Source organism: Leuciscus leuciscus (genome assembly GCF_965113295.1).
Source record: "Leuciscus leuciscus genome assembly, chromosome: 2".
Classification (NCBI taxonomy): Eukaryota; Metazoa; Chordata; class Actinopteri; order Cypriniformes; family Leuciscidae; genus Leuciscus; species Leuciscus leuciscus.
Window position 1 is genome coordinate 25,929,433 of NC_138726.1, and position 20,278 is coordinate 25,949,710.

General features: G+C 37.9%; 1 protein-coding gene across 4 annotated transcripts in view; it reads left to right on the plus strand.

Moving 5' to 3' along the window:
* tp53bp1 (tumor protein p53 binding protein, 1) overlaps nt 1-20,278 on the plus strand; it is a 26,445-nt gene continuing 6,167 nt past the window's right edge. The window contains exons 1-25 of one of the 4 annotated variants that reach the window (XM_082161812.1): nt 1-157; nt 1,525-1,730; nt 1,820-1,898; nt 1,974-2,061; nt 2,175-2,236; nt 2,683-2,796; nt 2,886-2,940; nt 3,255-3,415; nt 3,519-3,645; nt 3,854-3,942; nt 4,022-4,221; nt 4,594-5,881; nt 5,986-6,102; nt 6,251-6,451; nt 8,781-8,847; nt 9,093-9,176; nt 12,482-12,773; nt 12,875-12,934; nt 13,108-13,257; nt 15,071-15,291; nt 15,562-15,708; nt 15,998-16,386; nt 18,114-18,305; nt 18,805-18,987; nt 19,531-19,719. In XM_082161812.1, coding sequence (XP_082017938.1) covers nt 1,551-1,730; nt 1,820-1,898; nt 1,974-2,061; nt 2,175-2,236; nt 2,683-2,796; nt 2,886-2,940; nt 3,255-3,415; nt 3,519-3,645; nt 3,854-3,942; nt 4,022-4,221; nt 4,594-5,881; nt 5,986-6,102; nt 6,251-6,451; nt 8,781-8,847; nt 9,093-9,176; nt 12,482-12,773; nt 12,875-12,934; nt 13,108-13,257; nt 15,071-15,291; nt 15,562-15,708; nt 15,998-16,386; nt 18,114-18,305; nt 18,805-18,987; nt 19,531-19,719 — 4,735 coding nt within the window. In that variant the 5' untranslated portion in view covers nt 1-157; nt 1,525-1,550. The remainder of the gene's footprint in view (nt 158-1,524; nt 1,731-1,819; nt 1,899-1,973; nt 2,062-2,174; nt 2,237-2,682; nt 2,797-2,885; nt 2,941-3,254; nt 3,416-3,518; nt 3,646-3,853; nt 3,943-4,021; nt 4,222-4,593; nt 5,882-5,985; nt 6,103-6,250; nt 6,452-8,780; nt 8,848-9,092; nt 9,177-12,481; nt 12,774-12,874; nt 12,935-13,107; nt 13,258-15,070; nt 15,292-15,561; nt 15,709-15,997; nt 16,387-18,113; nt 18,306-18,804; nt 18,988-19,530; nt 19,720-20,278) is intronic. The other 3 variants (XM_082161813.1, XM_082161814.1, XM_082161815.1) reach the window with 3 other exon arrangements.

Genomic DNA, 20,278 nt, shown 5'->3' on the forward strand with positions numbered 1-20,278 from the left:
CAATCAACGGCGAGTATTCCTGCAGGGGTTTTGCCGCGAAGTAAAAGCTTTCGCTAAGGTTAGGCTGCTAAAAGTATGCCGAAGAACTGTATATGCATGCCCTGTAAAATGTTACGCGTTCGCTGAGATGGATTAACACCTACCAGGGATCCAGCCAGTAAGATCACAATTTTCTTCCGCTGTGTTTTACAGGAAGGGCTGATTTCTTTTCAGGCTATAGCTGCAATGCCTGCTAGGTTCATGCTGCATGCTTCTCCATGGAAAAGGCTGTGGAGAGGCTTTTTATGGGAAAATGCGCTGTGTAATTAATCCACATATGTGTCGATTTGAGTTTTAGTAAATCGCTTGTGCATTTCCTGGCGTTCCTTTAGTAAATAATAACGTTAGTAGTTTTGCATTGATTGTACTCTTGAAATTGTTTGCATCGACTTTACTTTGGGGGTTTTACTCTCGACGTTTCGTGCCGCCAGCAGGCAGGAAATCTCGCGATTAAAGATCTTAATTTCTATAAATTAAATTGTTTTCTTTTTGTAAAATACATTGGTAAGTGTCTAAGACACACGAAAGTACTCCACATTAAACACTCAGAACACCTAAATGTGCAGACTAATCATGTTTTTGGTATTTGCTAATAATGTTTTACAGATAGAAATAAACAATACTTTGGAAATTTCATCAAAATACCGTACACTCTCATGGGGTGACTCCATGCACACATGCTCTAAAGAAAAGCTGTTTTATTCTACGTGGAGCGACTCGCCCCCTTATGGGCGCCGCCATGTTTACATCACGTGACCAGGCACAATTACAAAAAAACAGTAAGATTTTAAATGAAACCAATATATGACCAAAACAAAGGAAGTCAGGACAATACTAAATTACTCAATATTTTGACACAGAGGAGAATATCTTTTTGTCTTTCTGCTTTGTTTTTTAAAGTATTTGAAACTTTCAAAATCATTTAACAAAAATCATTAAAGGTTTATTAGTTCAATCAAAAATGAAAATTCTGTCATCATTTACTCCTCCTCATGTTGTTTCAACCTGTATTAATTTATTTTTCTGTTGAACACAAAATAAGATATTTTGAAGAATGATGGTAACCTGACAGTTAGCTATGGACTTCCATAGTAGGAAAAAAATACTACAGAAGTCAATGGCTACTGTCTGGTTACCATCATTCTTCAAAATATCTTCTTTTTTGTGTTCAACAGAAAAAAGAAACTGATTTGGAAACAGATTTAGAACAACTTGAGGGTGAGTAAATTATAACAAAATATACATTTTTGGGTGAACTTATCCATTTAAGAAACACATTACCAACTTTTTCTCTTGCTAAAAGTTGAGTTGCTTCTATTAATAACAATAATAGTCATTTATGAAGTTAATATACAAACAGACACCCCTGCCAAACACATGACCCTATCTAGTTAAAATTAGGAAGTCATATTTAATTATTTCAGTCAGTTTAATTTGAAGTCATCTCTATGTACTAACCCTCCTCTTTAATCTCTGTGTATGTAGACATCTGCTAACCCTGTCCCATCCTTATGGATCCTGGTGAGAGTGATCTTGATTCAAGTTTTCCTCAGACAGAAAACCCCTGCCTCATAGTAGAGGACTCCCAGCCGGACAGTGTGGCCTTGGAGGACGATCCTGACACCAGCTACTGTGCCCTGCTCGCCCGTCGCCTCTCTAACCTGCAGCCCACTTCACAAAGCCCAGTGCTGGTGAGGCATCACAGGCAGTAGTGTGATCTAAGTTTATTATTTTTCATAAAAACTCTGAAAGTTTATGGTGAGTCACCATGTCTTTGCAGGAGCTGATTTCTTCCCCTAGTAAAAGTCATTTACAAACTGACAGTCCGATTGATAAGAGTGACAATACAGCCCACTCAGGTAAGTTTATTACTTCATGGACCAAAACGTTCAATTATTATTTGTTTACAATACATACTGATAATTTTTTATTAGTTTCAGACAATTTGCAGTCTAGCCTGGGTCCTGCAGCTACAGAGCATAGTCAAGGTTTTGAAGTTTGCCCTCTTCCTGTTTCAAAAAGGTACTAAAAATATGAAGCTTTTACATTTTCCAAGCAGAGAGAAATATTCTGTTCAACTAAAAATCTTTAATGTTTGTTTTATCTGCTATCTCCGTTTGTAATTGTTCATGCAGAAGTGTTACAGAGCACATGCAGTCTGAGGCGAACTCCACCACACACTGTACAGAGGCGCATGGTAAGATGCATACACAATGTATGCATGTCAGTGTTATTTTAGTATTATTTGTATACTATTATATTTATTTATAGTATTTATTAGTTTATTTTTATATACTCAGTTTTCACTTTAATTATAGTTTAAGTTTTAGTATTTTTTTCTATGTGCTTTTGTCATTTTTCTTAGTTTTTTAAATATTTCTATTTAGCTTTAATTTATTTTTATTTTTTGTAATTTTTGTACTTTAACTTATTACAGTTTGTTACCAGGGCACCATTTCTAATTTTCATTTTTAAAAGTTATGTTTTTTTATCTAATATTTATGATTTATTTCAATGACTTTATTTTAATGGTTTTAGTTTTAGCATGCTTCAGGTTAGTGTCACCATGGCTATTAACGTCAGAGTAAGCTGCCTTATGCTTGGCAGAATAAATGAATGATTGTGTTGTTGATCTGATCACAGAGATGTCTCAGTTCGGTCTTTTGGAGCTGTCGGAGAGCCAGGGTGTCTATGAGGAAGATGAGCGGGATGGAGCTTCTGCATGTCAAAAAGACGTTCAGAAGCCAGTCAGCCAATGTATGTTTAAGTTTTGCTGCAATCACTTGATCTGCTGCCCATTAGTCAAGTTTTTTTTTTTAATGGGTTCTTTTAATTTTCTTTGTCAGGTGGATTGAAGAGTTCAGAAAGGACATCATCCAATCAGGATGGAAATTCTGCAGGGCAAGAGTTTATTTTCAAGAGCAGTACTGCTGCACAATTAATCGAAAACAAGCAAGATTATGATTATGGCTTCCGTGATTAACTAATTGTGAAAAGTATCAACACTTGTTTGTTGTGCGCATTAATGCATTGCTGAATCAGAGGCTTTAAATTAGTCTTCAGTAAGTCTGGGAAAGTTGTAAGCAGTCTGGGGAAATATCAAGGGATCCCCTCCCCCCCCCCCCCATGATTGTGCAGTTCTAACTAATGATAACTTGCCTGTTTTTTTTTTTTCTTCAGTTTGACATTTTCTAATTTTCCTGATGATATTGTAGGTCAGAGGTCAGTTCAAGCTGTCCTTCGAAGCCTCGGGACGGGGAAAGCAGAAAGCTCAGTATTCAGGCTATATTACACTCTCAATTACCTGACAGTCAAGAAGATGAAGAAGATGTGCTTGTTTCCTCTCAGGATGACATGTTTGAAAAGGAGAGAAATGGTGTGTAGACTCGAATTATTCCATTTTCTGTTTTCATTATGTGTTCTTGTGCTTAATTATGGTTTTTGATTTGTTTATTGTTGAATCGTGTTCACTATAACAGGCACCAAGGCAGACAGCAGCGTTTCAGTGACCTTCAAAGAACACTTTCCAACATCCACACCTGCACATAGTCTTCGCTTGCTTCATCTGTCTGGACAGGGCACACTTGTACAGGAGAGTCTTTCACAGTAAGTGGTTAATCTTAGCATGTTTTATTGATAATTTTTTGGGGTTTAAGGGTAAAATTAAGAATCTGTGCTATTTAAAGAGTATTGATTAATGACATGATATTCTAATGTCTGATCTAGCATATATGCTACATAATCTCACTTTTCTCTATGTACAGTGAAAAAAAGTGAATTATGGTCTTCAGTAATTGCCCATTTTCCTTAACAGGCAATCTGTTGACTTTGTGGCTGCCACGCAGGACCATTTAAGCCAAACGCCTTACATCATCCCAAATTCACCCACAGAAAAAGAGCAAAGTAAGTGTTTTTCACATACAGATAAGGCTTATGTGATGCAAATGTTTTTTTAAATGCATTCCTAAATTATTCTGTTTAGATGATAATGAAGCTGCTGAATCCCCAATGGACACATCAGCCCCCCCTGATGACCAGCCAAAAGGCAGAGAGGAGGAGCCGATGGACATGGACCCTTGCCCCAAACCACAACCCACTGCCTCCACTCCAGTGTCCCAGAATACCCCTGGATTTGTTCTGGAGAAAAGCCTCTCTGTCCCCAGCCAGCCTGAATTCTCACATGTAAGCATAAATTATTCAGACTAAAGGTGTTTGACCGTTGTTTGGCTAATTTTGCGGTGAAATCCAGCCGTTTCAATAGGAATCCACACATTTGGGAATTTCACAGTGAAAGTTTCCCCCACACAGGTTTCACAACGGGTTCAAGCTGGTCATGTGGATTTGCCAGGTTGACCAACAGAAAGCTAGATGATTTGAAAGTTTCTTTTGTGTGATCTGTGCTTTACACATCTATGCTTTTGACAGTAGACACTGGACCTATTTTGCAGAAATTTCATTAATATGACCGCACCTTAACTTTGTGTAAAGTTTCAATTAAATATCTCTTGCACATTCTTTAGTTTACAATATACTTTCCATGTTTTCTCAATGTAGGACGTGTTTATTTCCACTCCAAGTCTTGAGCCTGGAAACAATAGTCAAGGGACTGAGAGCTCAAAGAGGAAATTGTCTCAACAAAACAGCCCATCAGCAACTGAGTCAGCGTCGCCCAAGCAGAGCGGCCCAGCGGAGCAGCTAAAAAAGTCTTCAAGCAGCTTTGCACAACCCTCTGAAGGTACCGGGTGCTTTCAGTTGGAACTCAACAGTGAAAACAGCAGTTTTACTCAGAAGACACAGTTGTTCGTTGTGGAGGAGGATAGCCAAGCCACTCAGATTGAGGGGGAGGAAGGAACAGCTGATGCTGACAAGAGTAACTCGGGCCCTAAACACCATTCCCAAACTGCAAGCAAGAATGGTATGGATGCTGATCCCGGTAAAACCTCAAATTCTCAAAGTCTTTCCAAGGTGCCTGACTCAAAAAGTACAAGTGCTTTACCTGAAAAAACAGAAGACTGTAACCCCTCTCAAAAGCTCTCGCAGGCTGTTAATGTGGGGAACCAGAATATAAGTGCTACTCCAGGTGCGACTCCGTCCCAGCTTTCTGTCGGTGCAGACTGTGTTTCAGACACCCCTAATTCACCGCAGACAAGTAAAACCACAGCCGCTGGCTGTTTAGAAGTCTCACCATCAGCTGATAGACCTGCAACCCCTGTTCCTGTCCCCCAACAGTCTCAGTCAGTCTTGACTGTGTCGTCCCAAAAGAACACAGAGAATGAAAAAGAACATGCTAGTCAAAGCAAGAGACTCAGTCAACCCATGACACACAGCCACAGTGTTACTACAGACAGTGTTAGAAATGCTGAAGTGGTGGAGCGGATGGATGAAGGTGAGATCCAGAAGACTGTGAAGGGTGATGACACTGGAATCAACCTGGCTTTGTCTCAGAGTGAGGTGCCTTCTCCAGAACCCATGGAGGAGGAGAATGGGGAGAAGGAGAAGGAGACGTCCCAGTGTGTACTCAGCAGAGATCAGCACTCCTCCAGCAAAGAGGAGTCCTTCAGCGTCATGGTGCTTGAAGAGAGCCAGAGGGTCTCTCAGGAGAAAGTAAAGGTTGGGAGGTCACAGCCGTTCATAAGCTCCTCGCAACCTGTGAGAGGTTCCGTGCAGGACAAACGTGAGGCCGCGGCAAAGATCTCGGGGTCTCAGCCATTGGGATCTACTGAGGTTTCACCTTTACTGCTTGAGAGAACCAAGTCCCAGAGCACAAAGCCCAGTGATTCAGGACAGCACAAAGTGAACTCTGATAATGCCTCCAACAAAAGTCTGAGCGACAGCTCGGGAGGTGGGATTAATCTGCAAACAAATGATCTATTCTCCCTGTTTATTATGTAACCTGCCTTCAGTAAATCCAACTAGCTGTTTTCTTTTCCTTTCTTTCCTGTCCAGAGCTTCCGTTTCACTTTACATTGCCCAAAGAGGGTGAGCTGATCCGCCCGGCAGTGAGTGCAACTCCTCCACAGATTAGTCAGCTGAAAAAGACACCGAGGCACAGCACTCCTATTGGTGGGTGTCCCCTTCTTTTCGTTGCATAACATTTGGATAGATGTGTTTAAACATCAGTATGCTGAGCTGATGCTGCACACCCCTCCCTCTTAACTTGCGTGTTCTTGTTGTGTTTTCGTTTTCTTCATGCCCTTTTGATGTTTTGCAGAGATGACCTCGTTCTCAGAGCCGTCAGAGGCAGACGTTACCAGGGAGACGACAATGGCAGCCAGTGAGATTTCGGTAGAGGAGAGCAGAGAGGGTGAAGAGCCAGCTGCAGTGGAGCAAGATGGGAAACTGAGTCTCAGGATGAAACTGGTGACCCCGGTGGAGGAGGGCAGCTCGGGCTCAGAACATTTCAGCCTGCAAAGTAAAAGCCATTTTTTGTTGTTCTTATATTTTATTTCCTGACACATTGACGTTTTCACTAGGGCTGGGGGATATGGCAAAAAAATGTAATCTTGATTTTTATTTTTTTAGAACGGTTAACCGATTCGCAATTTCAATTCTTTTAATGTTTAACAAATCGACTTAAAAACTTAACTACAATAAGATTCAAGTAACATTCTCTTTATTAACGATCTGGTTACATTTTCTATTCCAAGTGCACCACACCTGAAGTGATCAACATGGTGTAAATGTAAAACAAATGACTTATTTGTTAAATAACTTTGCAGAAAATATGTATGAAGGCAAATATTGAACAAACTTATTTTAAACATATCCTATATACTCAGAAATAATATAAAATAAAAAATGCTGAATATTTCTTAGCCAAAGAGGAATAGCAATAAATAACACCAGTATTAGGCTATTACAGCAAATGTTTTGTAAAAACAGAAAATAACAGCACCTTTCAGCCTGTCACCATCATGCAAACATGAGTTATCAAACATACAGTAGTAGTACTTTACAGGTTTATGCATTCCATTGCCCCGTCTTTATGTTTGGCGGATGTGTTTGGCTGTTGCACTCGTGTCTTTTAATATAGTTAATATTACACAAAGAGTGCAAGTTTTTTTTCTCTGAATATCCGCATGATTACAAATGTTATATTGATTTTATACAACAGTTCAATAAACAATAGGTCAACATTCAGTGAGTCACAGTTTAGACACAATATTGCCCGTTTTTGCTCTATTTCGCCACCGAAAATAGTTCCAAACAAAGCCACAGGACTGTTTTGCGTCTCTAAGCAACACAAGGCAGCAATAATTTGTGGTTGAAAAGACTGTTTGTGAAGCTCCTTCATACTGTACATTTACATGGCAAGTGCTCTCTGTAGATCAGCGGCAGCGTGAACTCAGATTTGAATGTTGCAGTGTGATAATTGTGCTTTCAAAGGTTAACCAAAGTCCCTAAAGTCTTTGGTTTAAAGCCTGTTTCACAATCACAACAATAAACCCCATACGCTTAGCTACCAGCGGAGCTAACTGGTAGATTATACTCTTACCGTATCCGGTCGGCAAAACAGCAAAAACGTCAGTATCAGATAACCCGATGTGATTGGTGCAGCTCAGATCGAGGGGCATATTTAATGAGCATCATTACTCGACACCAGAGTAACTCGCTGAGCAAATTCAACTTGTGCTCTCGCGAGAACTCTGGATTACCAGGGTATCTAAATGCCATTTCAGATGCAGCTTCTGTATTTCCTCTGCATTGCAAAGATGAATTTTGTTGATATGGTAACAACAGCCCTATTGTGTATTATTATTATTAGTAGTAGTAGGACTCTTTTTATTGATTAAATGTAAGAATTTGACACAAAAGATGATGCTTACATTTAATTGGGTTTAAAAAAGCCCATAAAAGGTAAAAATCAATTTAAAACTTTGGATATAGTAGATTGGAAAAGATCATTTCTGTCACTGCTGCGAACTAACCATCACAAACTTTGCAAACCGCAGCAGTCCTAAACCTGCCAAGGTACTGACACAATAAACTCACTCAGCAAAATATTGTCTAATTATCATTATCGATAAAATCCCCGAAAATATCAAGATATAATTTTTTGTCAATATTTCACACCTCTACTTCTCTAACCAAAAGCACATTATTATCATTAATTATAATTATGAATTTTAATTATATTGTTTTATATTTGTATTATATTTATTTATGTATGATATTTTAATGGCTTATTTTATAACATAACAATATAAAATATAATAAGACAAAAAATATATTATAATAAAATATCATTTGTGTATGTATTTAATGATATATTTTGGTTTCTGTTATTTAAAACAGAATTAATTCACTACATCTGAATATTATATAACGGTTTTAAATAATTAAAACAAATATAAAAATATATAATTAATAATATATAAACTATTATTTTAATAAAATATAAAAAAATATTTTATTTGAATAATATAGAAATTATTTTATTATAAATATATAATATATATATATATATATATATATATAATCTTTATTTATATCATTTCATTTATTTGTATATTATATTTTTAATTATATATACAATATATTACATGAAAAGATCATTTTTTTATCTTTTTTTTTTTTATTATGCTTTTGTTTTTATTATTTAAATCATGGTTATATACTGTTCAGATGTAATGAATTAATTATACGGTATTTTTGATGTAGTATAAAGTCAGTAAATACTGGTTCTGTTTTTAAGTGGTCTACAGCTTAACCCATCAAGCTTGATTTTAATGCTTCCCCAGAACCACCATTAACAGATGAGGAAGGATCTGTCTCCAAGGCTACCACTGTTGCCATGGCTGTAACCAGGTAACCTGCAGTGATTGCTATGCAGAAGCTTATCTGTGGGATGTATTCATTTTTCGGCTGTCACTCACAGCTCCTGATTCACTGACGTACTCTTTTTAACACATTTGCAGTGCAGATCCTTAATAATGCCTCGACACTAGGCTTCATTTTATTAAAATACTGGACAAAACTGCAGATTTTAGTGTTCATTGTTGTTAATGATGTGGGATATTTCCCTGTTTTTTTTTTCTCTTTCTGTCGTTTAGTTCTTCTGTGTTTAGTCGTGTTCGGGAGGCCCACAGGCAGGTCCAGGTAGAGGATCATGCAGAGTCCAGTGATCCTCCCCTCAGGTACTGCACTACTCTGAAATGAGAATAATGTCACTTTTAAATCACCTCTTGATGTTCATTAGAGATAAAAGTTGTTTATGCAGTACAAAGTAGTGTCATGCTGGTTTGCCAGGTATTTTGAATTATATGCTCTCACAATGAGCATTTGGGACTGAAAATTATGGTGTGCGAATGCAAAAAATGATTTTGATGCACTGTGCGAGTGACATCTGACCACTGATCAAAACATGTTATACCATCAGAATATTGTTGTTGTTATTAATCCATAATGGATGTTGCGTGCAGTGTAGAAAGCCCTGTTAATTATAACGTTGTGATACTCAGTGTGATTTTAAGGCATAGTGCATCAATACATATTGTAAAATAGATCATTTTAAATTGAGAGTGGGGGTCTGCGAGGAGTCACAGGGAACGAAATGAGAACCACGCCTTTTGTGTTGTCAAAAATATAATGGGTGAAGTGCCGCGCTGGGCTCTTTTACACACAAGCAGCTCATGAGCTTGTGTTTTCAGGTTGCAGATAATGCTTGCAAGGCAATGAAATCGTTTATAAATCTGTTGTCAACAGTAGAGAAGCTATAATGTCTATCTGAGGTTCTCCTCCAAAGTTCAAGGCCTGTGGTTTAATGGTTAAATATAAGAAGAAGAAAAAACAAGACAGCCTTGAATATTTGTATTTTAATTTTACTGTTCCTCTGTAAAATAATAATTATGTATATAAATATTAAACAGTACATTTATTTTACAGTAGGATTATTATAGTAATATATTTTATTAATTTGTTTAATGTTTATAACCTATTCAAATAAAACAGTATAATAATAATCAATCATTAGTATAGTAATATTGAGCTATATAATGTAGAGTCCTTGTGGACAGTAAAATGGGCAGTAAATCATAATTTAAGGCTTATATTTAAAAAAAGTTTTTTTCTCTACATATTTGTCACTCCTGATGAGTTTACATCACTGTTTCAGCCAAAAAATACCAAGTATTATATGTTAGGCAATAGGCATTATATAATGTTTGTTTCTTACTAATGAAAATGATCAATAGTGAAAGTGTAATCAATATATATTTGTTGATCAGATGTTCATAAGGAGATCAGTGCTGCTGTTAGAGGGGTATTTGTGCTCCTAAACAGTGTAAGCATAAAGCCCTTTCTCAAGTCTCTAGAGTAGACTCTGCATAGGAATAGTCTTTGGCACAACTGACCTTGATTTCTTTTTTGTTGAGGTTATAAATAGATTTCCCCTGGTGTTGGATATCTTTAGGAACTTAAAGTAGGTTTGATAGTGGCACTCCTGCCTGGTCAGGGCTGTAAAGAGCCGTACAACAGAGCATGACCCATTTCCAATGCTCAAGGTTGGGATGCTTTTTGTTTTGTCCTTTGTCTTTGGCCTTGAGGTGTTCATCTGGTGATCTTAGATTCTTGTTAAGAAACCATCAGTTGATTTGAACATTATCATTACGTTACGTGTAAGCCTGCACCATTAATTGAAATAAAACTGAAATCATGATATTGCCTTTTAATTGCAAAGGTGGTGATTTAATTAAGTAAGGGATAATCCATGGCTAGCTGTGCATTGAACGATTTTAATGTACGATGTGGAGGCAAAGAACCGCCTGACATGTAGCGGAGCTTATACCATAAGGTCATTTGCCAGCATTGACAACTTAAAGCTGTTATTGATGTTTGCAGTGCATTATTTGACCGGAAGGGTAATAATGACTGTTATTTTCATCAGAATCAGACACAGAGATAAAGTAGTGCATACGATTACATTTATTTGAATGAATGAATTATAGCATTGATGTGAATGAATTAGGGGTGGGCGGTATGACCAAAATTCTGTTTCACGGTATGACTAATTTTATTTCACAGTAACTATATATTTCACGATATAGTTATTTATTTCTGTAGTTATTCTCGAAAAATCGTCAAAAAGGGCTTTGTATAATAAATAAACCCAAATACTTTAGAAATATAAAGTACTTCCCCTTGTTTGATTTTTCTTTTTCTTTTATTTGGTAAATTATTTCTTTGGTAAACTATTTTGATAGCTAAATATAGTAACAAAACACAGTCATCAACTTTTAGATGAACTCCCCCCAACTAATTGATATTAAATACAACTCAAAGGTGCAATTAAACTTTAAATAAAGTGTTGCTGAATAATTTTTCAATCTCATGTTATTGCTTTACTTCTTCAATCAGTTTATAATATCTGAATATTTTATATTGATATTCTATTCATAATAAATGAGTTACTTCCTTTTAATTTTGTAGGATGTTAGTAATACTAGTTATGTTTAAATGTGTTCCCCGGTACATTTTTGCCATGTCTGCTTATTATACTGCGTTTTTAAGGGACTTGTTCAGTTATTTTTGTGATATCTGGCAACCCGTCACCTGGAGCTTTAATCAAGAGAGGTTCAGAAGTGTCAAGTTCATCAAGTTCAGAAGTGACTAGAAGAAGAACAGCAGTATGAAAACCAAACAGCAGCTACTGTTAATGTTGACTTAGTAGTTTAAATGATACAGACCTTGTAACTGCGTCATTATTTTACCATAGCCTGGTGAACACTGACACACCGCGCTCCCTCTCAGTGCGTGTGCACGCGCGAGTCTTTTGCATCAGTAAAATGCAGAGGTGGACAAAGTACACGACTTCCTTACTTGAGTGAAAGTACAGATACTACTAGTCAAATATTACTCCGTTACAAGTAAAAGTTGTAACCATGACCTCGCGCCAAACAAACTCCCAGAAGCTTTTTTTCCCTTGATCGAACATTATTAAAGTTAGAGCTTATTTAGAGATGTCAGCCGAATGGCTTAGAGCAGGCGCTAATGGATCCAAGGTTGTATCTCGTAAATTACCCCACTAATAAATATCAGTATTGTAATTTTACAGTTCTGTAAAAAAAAAAAATCTTAAATTCTCAACTATATTTTACTATGAAATATTACAAAAGCAATATTTCTTATTTCATTACATTTTTATATAGTAATAATAATAATTATTATATATTATCATTATTATTATTTTATAGTCATATTGATATATATAGTCTTTTTGGTCAAATTGTGCAGCCCTACAAACAAGCACAGCAAACTGCTTTTTTATCACGAAAAATTACAATAGTTGTTTTTGGGCAGCCATATTATTGTGCAAGTCACTTATAAGTCAATATGTTGTTCTTGTCTATCGCTAAGTGAAACATTAAATTATTAAAGTCATTTGCACTGTACTAAACCAATTTACTTTGGCCTTCACTTGCTTTTCTTTCCACTTCTCCAACAGGCAACCAAGCCAACTGTTCAGTCCCACCAACACTAATGACTCAGGACTGTCTCCCAACCGCCCAAAAGAGACAGCGGGCAGCAGAACCTCCGGCCAAGTCACTGAAGCTGTATCTCTGCACCCTGGTGGTACGGGAGCCAACTCTGAACCTCTGGTCAGTGGTCTGTCCTCCCCTGTCAAGGAACAAGAGGTCCTCAGCACTTCTGACAAACCTCGAACACCTGTCCGACAGAAAGCCGTGTCACAGCAAACTAGTGTGGATATTAGCTCGACTACAAGCCCACCCAGAAAAGTAAGAAAGTGGTTGGTTATTGTAGGATACATTTAATGATAAAGCACTTTTATATGTGCCATACGTTATATTTTTCTCCTTTGTCTCTTTTGGTTTGTCAGAAAGCTGTGTCTCAGCAAACTAGTTTTGATCTGTCTGGACCACATAACCTATCTGGAAGGGTAAGAGTCTTCACTAAATGGTTATAATGTTTTTTTTGGAAACAAAAAGGGAAAAAAACACAATCCTGCACATTGTCATAGCTTCTAAGAAATCCAGTATTATTAAATATTAAATAATTAAATAAGGATGTAGCTTTTTAGATGTATCTTTAAGTTTGATCTCACTCTTATAGGGGGAACCAAGCACACCCAGCAGAACCCAGTCAGGTCCCTCATTGCGCAGACATGTTCGCACCATCCAGGAAGTTCGAACAACGGTCACTCGCACCATTACAGATGTCTACTATGAAGATGGCAGAGAAGTTGACCGCAAGGTTACCCAAGTAAGATGCATTGCCTTGGTTAAAACTGAACTGATCTAGAGAAAATAATTTTGGTTCAGGCATGATTCATTTATTCCATGAGCAAAAGTTTCTTATAATTGAGAGGTTACTGGGTAGTATTTGGCTGGTCATGTGATCTCAACATGACAGCACCCATGAGGCGACCAGGGACCAGATTCACATAAATCCTCGTAAGAGGTTTATAAGAAATGTTCCTAAGTACAATTCTTGTAAAATTTAAGAGGTTCTCAAATATTTTCTTAAGAAATCTTTTTAAGTATACACACTATTTCCAGCTTGATGGGAGTCCAAGTCCGTTATGTTTTTTAATGTGTATAATACAACTAATGCAACATACTTCAATATAATCGTAGTCGTGTTAGGATGAAATATCACTTCTTAACACGAGTATTAGGCCGTCTAGAGTAAGTGCTTTTTGCGTACGTGTGGTTTCAGTTGTTGCTATATTTTTTCATTCATTTTGAATACATTTTATTATGAAATTTTGGGTGAATCTGGCTTTTTTTCCCCTTAAAATCGTTCGTATGCACATTTCACTCACAAATATGTGTGTACACATGCTTAGTAAATGAGACCCATTGTTTGCGATCATTGGTGTCAATTCCAAGTACTCGTGCACATCCCCAAGTTGTGTCTTTAGAACAATCTTTTAAAAAAAGATTAGTTTATTATGGCTAATAGTTTATTCTTAAGAAATGTTTTTGGATTACAAAATATTCTTAACTTAATTCTTAATAGAGCTGCACAAATTCTCGATAAATTCAGAATCACAATTTTTTTGCTTTAAACAGAGATCACGATTCTCCCAAGATTCCGAACAGACAACTTAACAAAGTAACATGTAATTTACTAGAGGTTCTGAGAAATGTTAATTGCAGCTGTCTGTTTAAAATGTTGAATAAATCTGAATGACTTATTTAGAAATAAAAAACGGTTTGAATGAATGATTTAATGACTCACTCATAAATACTTCACTTGTTTCATTACTGGATGAATCAATATTTTTGATCAAATCTCTCGATTTAATGATTTAATGACTGGCTGCACCCAAAGTACTCTCTTGAGGAGGTATTTATTTTGAATAAGTAATTACTTCACAACCGCTAAAAAAGTACATTCTATATAGTATGAACATATATGAATATATAGTTCTATTCCGTAAAACAACCGAATCTGAACTGTTTATATCTGAACTATACCAAAAAATTTTTTTTTTTGTAACATAAAAATAATGATACTGTGTGGTTGAAAAGACTGTGAAGCTGTTTCATAGCTATACATGATGACTGCTTTCTCTGGGTCAGCGGCAGCACAAACACAGATTTGAATTTTCTGGTGTGATTTTTGTCAAAGGTTTAATAGACCCAGGTGAATTGTTGCCATTTAGAAATGAGATTGCTTGGGTATTTGAATCGAGATTGCGATCTTTTAATGATTAATTATTAAATTAATCAGCTCTAGTTCTTACGTTTGAAAATAAGAAGAAAATAGCAGTTAAGAAGAATGTTATTCTAGAATGTTTCGTGATTCCGGCCACAGCTGCATGTAAAATGAATCTGCTTTTAGGAAGCTACTGATATAGCTGGAGTCATGATATTAAACATATTTGAGAATTGCTTTTTATTTCTTTAGGGGGTAAACATTTTTAATGAGAAAAATATTACTGAATGCACCTTCAATGATTGGTTCTCAGTCTCAGTCCTATGAATGACTTGCATGTCGATAAAACATTGACAAAGGTGTTAAGGACAGATTAAGCTGTTAAACAAACCTCTACTCTGTTTTCTCCAAGGAGTCAGAGGAACCCGTGGTGGACCGCTGCGTCATAGATAATGACATCTCCCCATCCCGCACAGGAAGCTCAATGACATCAGGAGACCTGGCTGATGTCAGTTCACTCTCCTCAAAGGCCCCATCACACCACAGCTCCAGTGGGATAAGCAGCGGGGGCTTGGGCCCCATCAGAATGCCAGATTTCCTCATGCCCGCCAGCCGAGGGGCCAAATCTGGCCGGTAAGAAGTTGTTCTGTTTCCGTTTCCGTTACTAACACTCTGCGCTTAACACACCAGTCTCGGAAACGGTCACACTTGTAGGGCAGTAGTTGCGTAGAATGTCTTGCATGTGATTGTCAGAATGTTTCCTTCAAGCATGTTCACACCTTCTTGTTATTAGACAGACACGGTATGTTTTCAGTACCCCCTCATGGCTGCTGCTCCCATACACATTTGGTTGAGGGCGTTTCAGCTGAGCGCATCCTCTCCTTGTGTGTGTTTGAACCCCAGGTGGGGCGGGCGGCAGCAGCCGAGGACCCACACTGTGGTGGTGGGGTCAGAGGTGACGGATGCACGGGGGTCTCGGGTCACCACCCAGCTGAGCCCCCGTGGCCGTGCCCGGCGAGGAAGGCCTCCTTCCCGCGGCCCGCTGTCCAGGTGAGGTGCTCCTGGGTAGGCTGCCAGGGTCCAAGACACTGTTTGTACCAACAGTTAGCCACTAATTTATAGCCACTTCATAAAACCACTGTTTTTAATCATCTTGCATGAACTCTTGCTCTTTTCCCCCAAAATGTGTCAGATAGTAGTATTAACTTAGCTCTTCCTTTGTGGATCATGGACATGCGCTCTGTTAGTTTACATATTTAATGGATGTTGTGATGCTCATGGTGTCACAATTTTCTTATTTTTATTGCTCTCTCCATCCCTTGCTAATACTGACTCTCAGAGGTGGCAGGACAGGGCAGAGAGGCGGTGCCCATGGCCAGGGTGCATCATCCTCAGAAGAGGAGCCCTTTGCCCAAAGACATGCCCAAGCGCCGGGCAGCCCAGTTGAGCCCAGTGCTACGAGCCACTCTGATTCTCTCAACACCACCTCCCCGGACAACAGCACTGGGTCCAGCAGTTTTGTTGGGTTGCGTGTGCTGGCCAAGTGGTCATCCAACTCTTATTTCTATTCTGGGAGTATCACTCGAGACCTGGGAGAGAACCATTTCCGCCTTCTATTCGATGACAACCAGGAATGTGAAGTGCAAGGAAAGGACATCTTGCTCTGCGACCCCATTCCTCTGGAGACGGAGGTCACTGCCTTGACAGAAGAGGAGTACTTCAATATCGGTAAGCAGGACTAAAAATGATTATGAACCATTACATTTATACCATTATGTATTCATATACTATATTTTCTGGTTTTTCAGATAGGTCTAACAGTAGTTTTCTGGTACAGTATTTGAACAAAGTAATCAAATGTAAAATAACACTGCATAGTCTCCACTGTATAAATTAAATAAAGATGAATCTTTATTAAAGTCAAAAGAGTTATTTAGTCAATAGCAGAGGGTGATTTTGTTTAAAAAAAAACTAAAAAATCCTTTGTCTTGTTTAATTGACATTAAAAACGGCAGCAGGAATATTAGGCTGCTGTCACTTTAAGACCTAATGCACGGATCCAGTACACTGATACACATGCATTGTCTTTCTCGACGGTTTATGTACAGGCATGTTAATGAACCCAATTTAGTATTTGCGCGCTGTCTGAGACACGTGTTTCCGTGTGCCGAAATGTGTGGTTGAATGTTTAAATTGGTAAGGCTTAAAAACACTTGCAGTTGATAAACTTTCGTGACGATGCAGTTCTGGCCCGATGTTGTGAGGTATTGGGGAGCCAGAATGTACCCAGACAGGAGATTTATATGATGCAGGTGGTAGCTCTATCAGCGGTGTCTCCTTCGCTTGGAACTGTGATGTCAGCAATAGACTTACATACTAACAGTTGATTGGACAGCTCCTCTCACGTTGTCTACATATATCTCTGACTGTCTGTTGTTCTATCTTGTCTTTCTGCTGATGTATCTATTTTTGTCTATCTTTGGCCATCTATCTTTCTGTCTCATCTATGTCCCTCTATCTTTATGTCTGTCTGTCTGTCTCTCTATCTTTCTTTGTCTGTCATTCTATCTTTGTATCCGTCTATCTTTCTTCCTGTTGTTTTATTTATCTTTGTCTCTGGAATCTTATGTGTAACATCATATTAGATCCATACATTAGGTCTTAATATAATAAACCTGAATCTGTCTGTGTTAATAATGTTAATCAAACAAAAGAAAAGAGGGAATCACTTACTGCTCTTGATCGAATAACTGTAGCTTTAATAATAATACATTTATAATTAAAGGGATATTTCACCGCTGGAAAGATGAATGTGTATTTAATTGTGCAATTGGGTCATTTATGCAGTACAAGCCACGCCTACTGGTTACAGAGGGCAGGATCGGAAGAAATGATACAACTAGGCCACTAGTTGACTCGAAACTGAAAAGACGCCGTTTTATCGTGAGATCCCACCCCTTATGGGCGGGTTGAAAACATGCGGAACTAGCTCCTCCCACTGGCTGTAGTCTTAAGCCTCTGGCCAAAAAAGCCTCAGATGACACAAAAACACAATACAGAAATCTCTGGTCTCAGGGGGACATGAGGGAGGGAAGCACGGTCATTCGAAAATACTACCAGGTTTCTACTGATACAAAGCTTAATGCTAATCTGTGAAGTATCCCTTTAATACACAAAAGACTATGCAGTGACTATTTTTGATTTGAATATAAAAATTCTGTATTAATTCTTACTTGAATGCGTCTGTTAAATGGATATAAAATGAAAAAAATGTAAAGCACTGGTAATTACATTAGTTTATTTCTTATATTGTGTTTTTAATAACAAAATGATTCGAGAATCGCTTTAAAATCAAATCGTTGCTCTCTGATTCGTAATCGTGTGGCAAGTGAAGATTCACACCTCTACTTACTAATCTTTATTTTTCTGTGCTTTTCTGTGTCTCTGGTGATCAGGTTTGGTGAAAGGTCACAAGACTCAAGATTCTGAGTTCCTTTACTGTGTGGAGAAAGATGGTCAGAGTAAGTGGTACAGCAGAACATCTGTGATTCTCAGCATGGAGCAAGGCAGCCGCCTGAGGGAGCAGTATGGACTGGGGCCCTACGAACCATCGACACCCCAAACCATGGCATCTGATATCAGCCTTGGTGAGTCTTCAGTTGGACTGTTCTGGACACAAACATCTAAGATAATTTAATGGGTAACACTTTACAATAAGGTTCATTAGTTAACATTAGTTAACTACCTTAGTTAACATGAACTAAGAATGAATTTGACATTTATTAATCTTAGTTAATATTAATTTCAGCATTTACTAATACGTTATTAAAATCAAAGGTTGTATTTGTTAACATAAGTTAATGCACTGTGAACTAACATGAACAAACAATGAACAGCTGTATTTTTATTAACTAACATTAACAAAGATTAATAAATACTGTAACAAATGTTTTGCTCATTGTAAGTTAATACATTAACTAATGTTACTAATTAACCTTACTGTAAAGTGTTACCATATAATGAAATTCTTGCAATTTACTAACTCATCCATAGCCAAACTTTGACAAATCTCTTTGTAGCACACTCTGAAACAGCACCAGTTTTGTTACATTTGGTACATTGGTTACAGTGTCATTTTGTCCTCAGATAACCTGGTAGAAGGAAAGCGGAGACGCAGAATGAACTCAAGTGGAGCAGGGACACCTACCCGCAGCTCCAGCAACAGCCCGAGAAACCCAGGGCCTTCTGGGAAACGAAAGCTCATCAGTGGCACAGAGGACGAAAGGACTCCTGCGAAGAGAGGACGCAGGGGGGGAGGGGCCAGAGTGGGTACGATGCCCCTTGCAGACAGACTTTATTAATTCAACAATATGGAGACAAACATTTGCTCCATTTTAGCAGAATGTTTTATTATGTGCCTGATTTTATCGCCTAATTTGGTCTTTTACTGTTATGGGTTTTAGCAACATTTTAATGTCTATGAAATTATGTTTTACATAATCTGTAAATGTATTTTTAAATGAACATGAAAATGAAAACCAAATGAGTGCCTTTTTCCTCAGTGTTGTCGTTCTTGAATGTAACCGTCTGGTTTTACAATATAAAACGTCTGATAAACCACATGAAGATGTGATCAAATACTGCTTTTGATGTTTAATGGAGTGCAGATCTCCAGCTCTAAACAGCAACTGGTATGTGGCATAAGATGTATTTTTACTTTTGTGTTGGTGAGCACTCAACAGGGTAGATGGGAGTGGTGTTTGTTTTTACTTCCTCACAGTTCATTATCCTTTATGGGCTCTTTGTTAAACACCCAGTCTCAACAGTCAGGTTCAAAGTAGTGTTTTCATTGTTTCTGTTTTACTTCAACAGGGCAGCGTCTTGCTGCTTGTAACACATCTGGGAGTGGTGTAGACCTGCCCCCTGACCCCAATGACCTGGTGGCGACACATGGACCTCTGCCTGAAAACTCCTCTCTCTTCATGGGATTTGTCTTCATGCTGACAGCATCCTCTGAAAGCGACAGAGACTCCGACCACCAGACTAGAGATGAGGATGAAGGTGAGGGGTTAGAACCAATAAAGACTGCATGTGTTGAGCGTTCATTGTTTATAAGGCTCTGTTATTTTGCTGGTGATATAAAATGAAGCATCATACAGCATGAAGTAGTAGCTGTGTTTACATGAACCCTAATAATCCGATTGTAATCGGACTAAGTAGCACAGTCGGAATAACCACGTCAATCGGAATTAAATGTGCCAAATTTCATTCGGATTGGAAAGGGTTGGTTTAAACCTTTTCTAATCTGTTTGATAGGACATGTAAACACTTGATCGGATTGTATAATGACAGAAATGACGTATGACGCACAGAACAAGCTGTTGTTGTGGTTAAATATAATGTCATGTCAGTCTACAATTCTCCTTGAAGTGTGAAGTGCTGCAGAAGAATGTCGTCCCAGCATTCCTAGCTTCGGACTCTCATCTGTAGGATGCCTTGATTGGGCCACGGGAAGGGGCATTTGTACTGTTTGATGGATATAAGCATCATGGCACAGAGCTTAATGTGCTATTATTAAAATATTAATTCTGCTTTTTAAAACAGAAAAGGATGATGTGAC